This window comes from Eimeria tenella, genomic scaffold (genome assembly GCF_000499545.2).
Source record: "Eimeria tenella Houghton genomic scaffold, Eth_scaff1825, whole genome shotgun sequence".
Lineage (NCBI taxonomy): Eukaryota > Apicomplexa > Conoidasida > Eucoccidiorida > Eimeriidae > Eimeria > Eimeria tenella.
The window spans coordinates 863-1,651 of record NW_013541659.1 but is presented as its reverse complement, the minus strand read 5'-3'; the positions used below and the strand labels follow the sequence as shown (position 1 = coordinate 1,651).

The 789-nt window shown below is 56.9% G+C and overlaps 1 protein-coding gene across 1 annotated transcript; it reads left to right on the top strand.

The window, feature by feature from the left end:
* Window positions 1–340: 340 nt before the first annotated feature.
* On the top strand, window positions 341–538 carry ETH_00042020 (uncharacterized protein; the record flags this gene model as incomplete). Its single annotated transcript, XM_013373936.1, has 1 exon — window positions 341–538. A coding segment is annotated over one exon (198 nt), but the record flags the coding sequence as incomplete, so codon positions are not given.
* Window positions 539–789: the final 251 nt, after the last annotated feature.

Below are 789 nucleotides of genomic sequence, written 5' to 3'. Positions count from 1 at the left end.
GGAGGCGGGGGAGCTGGCAGACACACTTCAGCAGCAGCAGCAGCAGCAGCAGCAGCAGCAGCTGCAGCAGCAGCAGCAGGAGCAGGGGGAAGAGGACGAGCTTGCTTTAGACGGCAATGATGAGGACGTCGCAGCAGAAGATGCGTCAGAAGAGACAGAAGGATCAGCAGCAGCAGCAGCAGCAATAGCAGCAGCAATAGCTGCTGCTAATGCAAACAAAGCTGCCTTTCGCCTTCCTGCTGCTGTTGCAGTTGGAAAAGCCTTTTCAACAGTTCTGCGCGTGAAGGGCCTGTCCACGCAGGTAAGGCCTAGGGTTTAGGGTTTAGGGTTTAGGGTTTAGAAGAGGGAGTCGCCCCCGCGCCAAGACAGGAGCCACTGCAGCAAAGAAAAGACACAAATACTAGAAAGACAAAAAGTGTTAGCAGCAGCAGCAGCTGCTGCAAAGATATTGGGCCTAGACGAGAGCAGCAAAAGGAAAAAGGAGAAGGGCTGGCAGCAGCAGCAGCAGCAGCAGCAGCACCTTGATAGTCAACTGTAGACTCGGGGCCTCAGCTAGCTGCATGGCTAGCTGGCAAGGAAGCGGGGCTTGTGCCCTTGCTGCTACTGCTGATGCTGCTATTTCTGCTTCTGCCGCTACTGCTGTTGCTGCTGCTACTGCTGCTGCTGCTGCTACTGCTGCTGCTACTGCTGCTGCTGCTGCTGCGCGTCTGCAGGCGGCGAGAGAGTTCTGCTGCTGCTGCTGCTGCTGATATTGCTGCTGCTGCTGCTGCTGCTGCGCCTCTGCAGGCG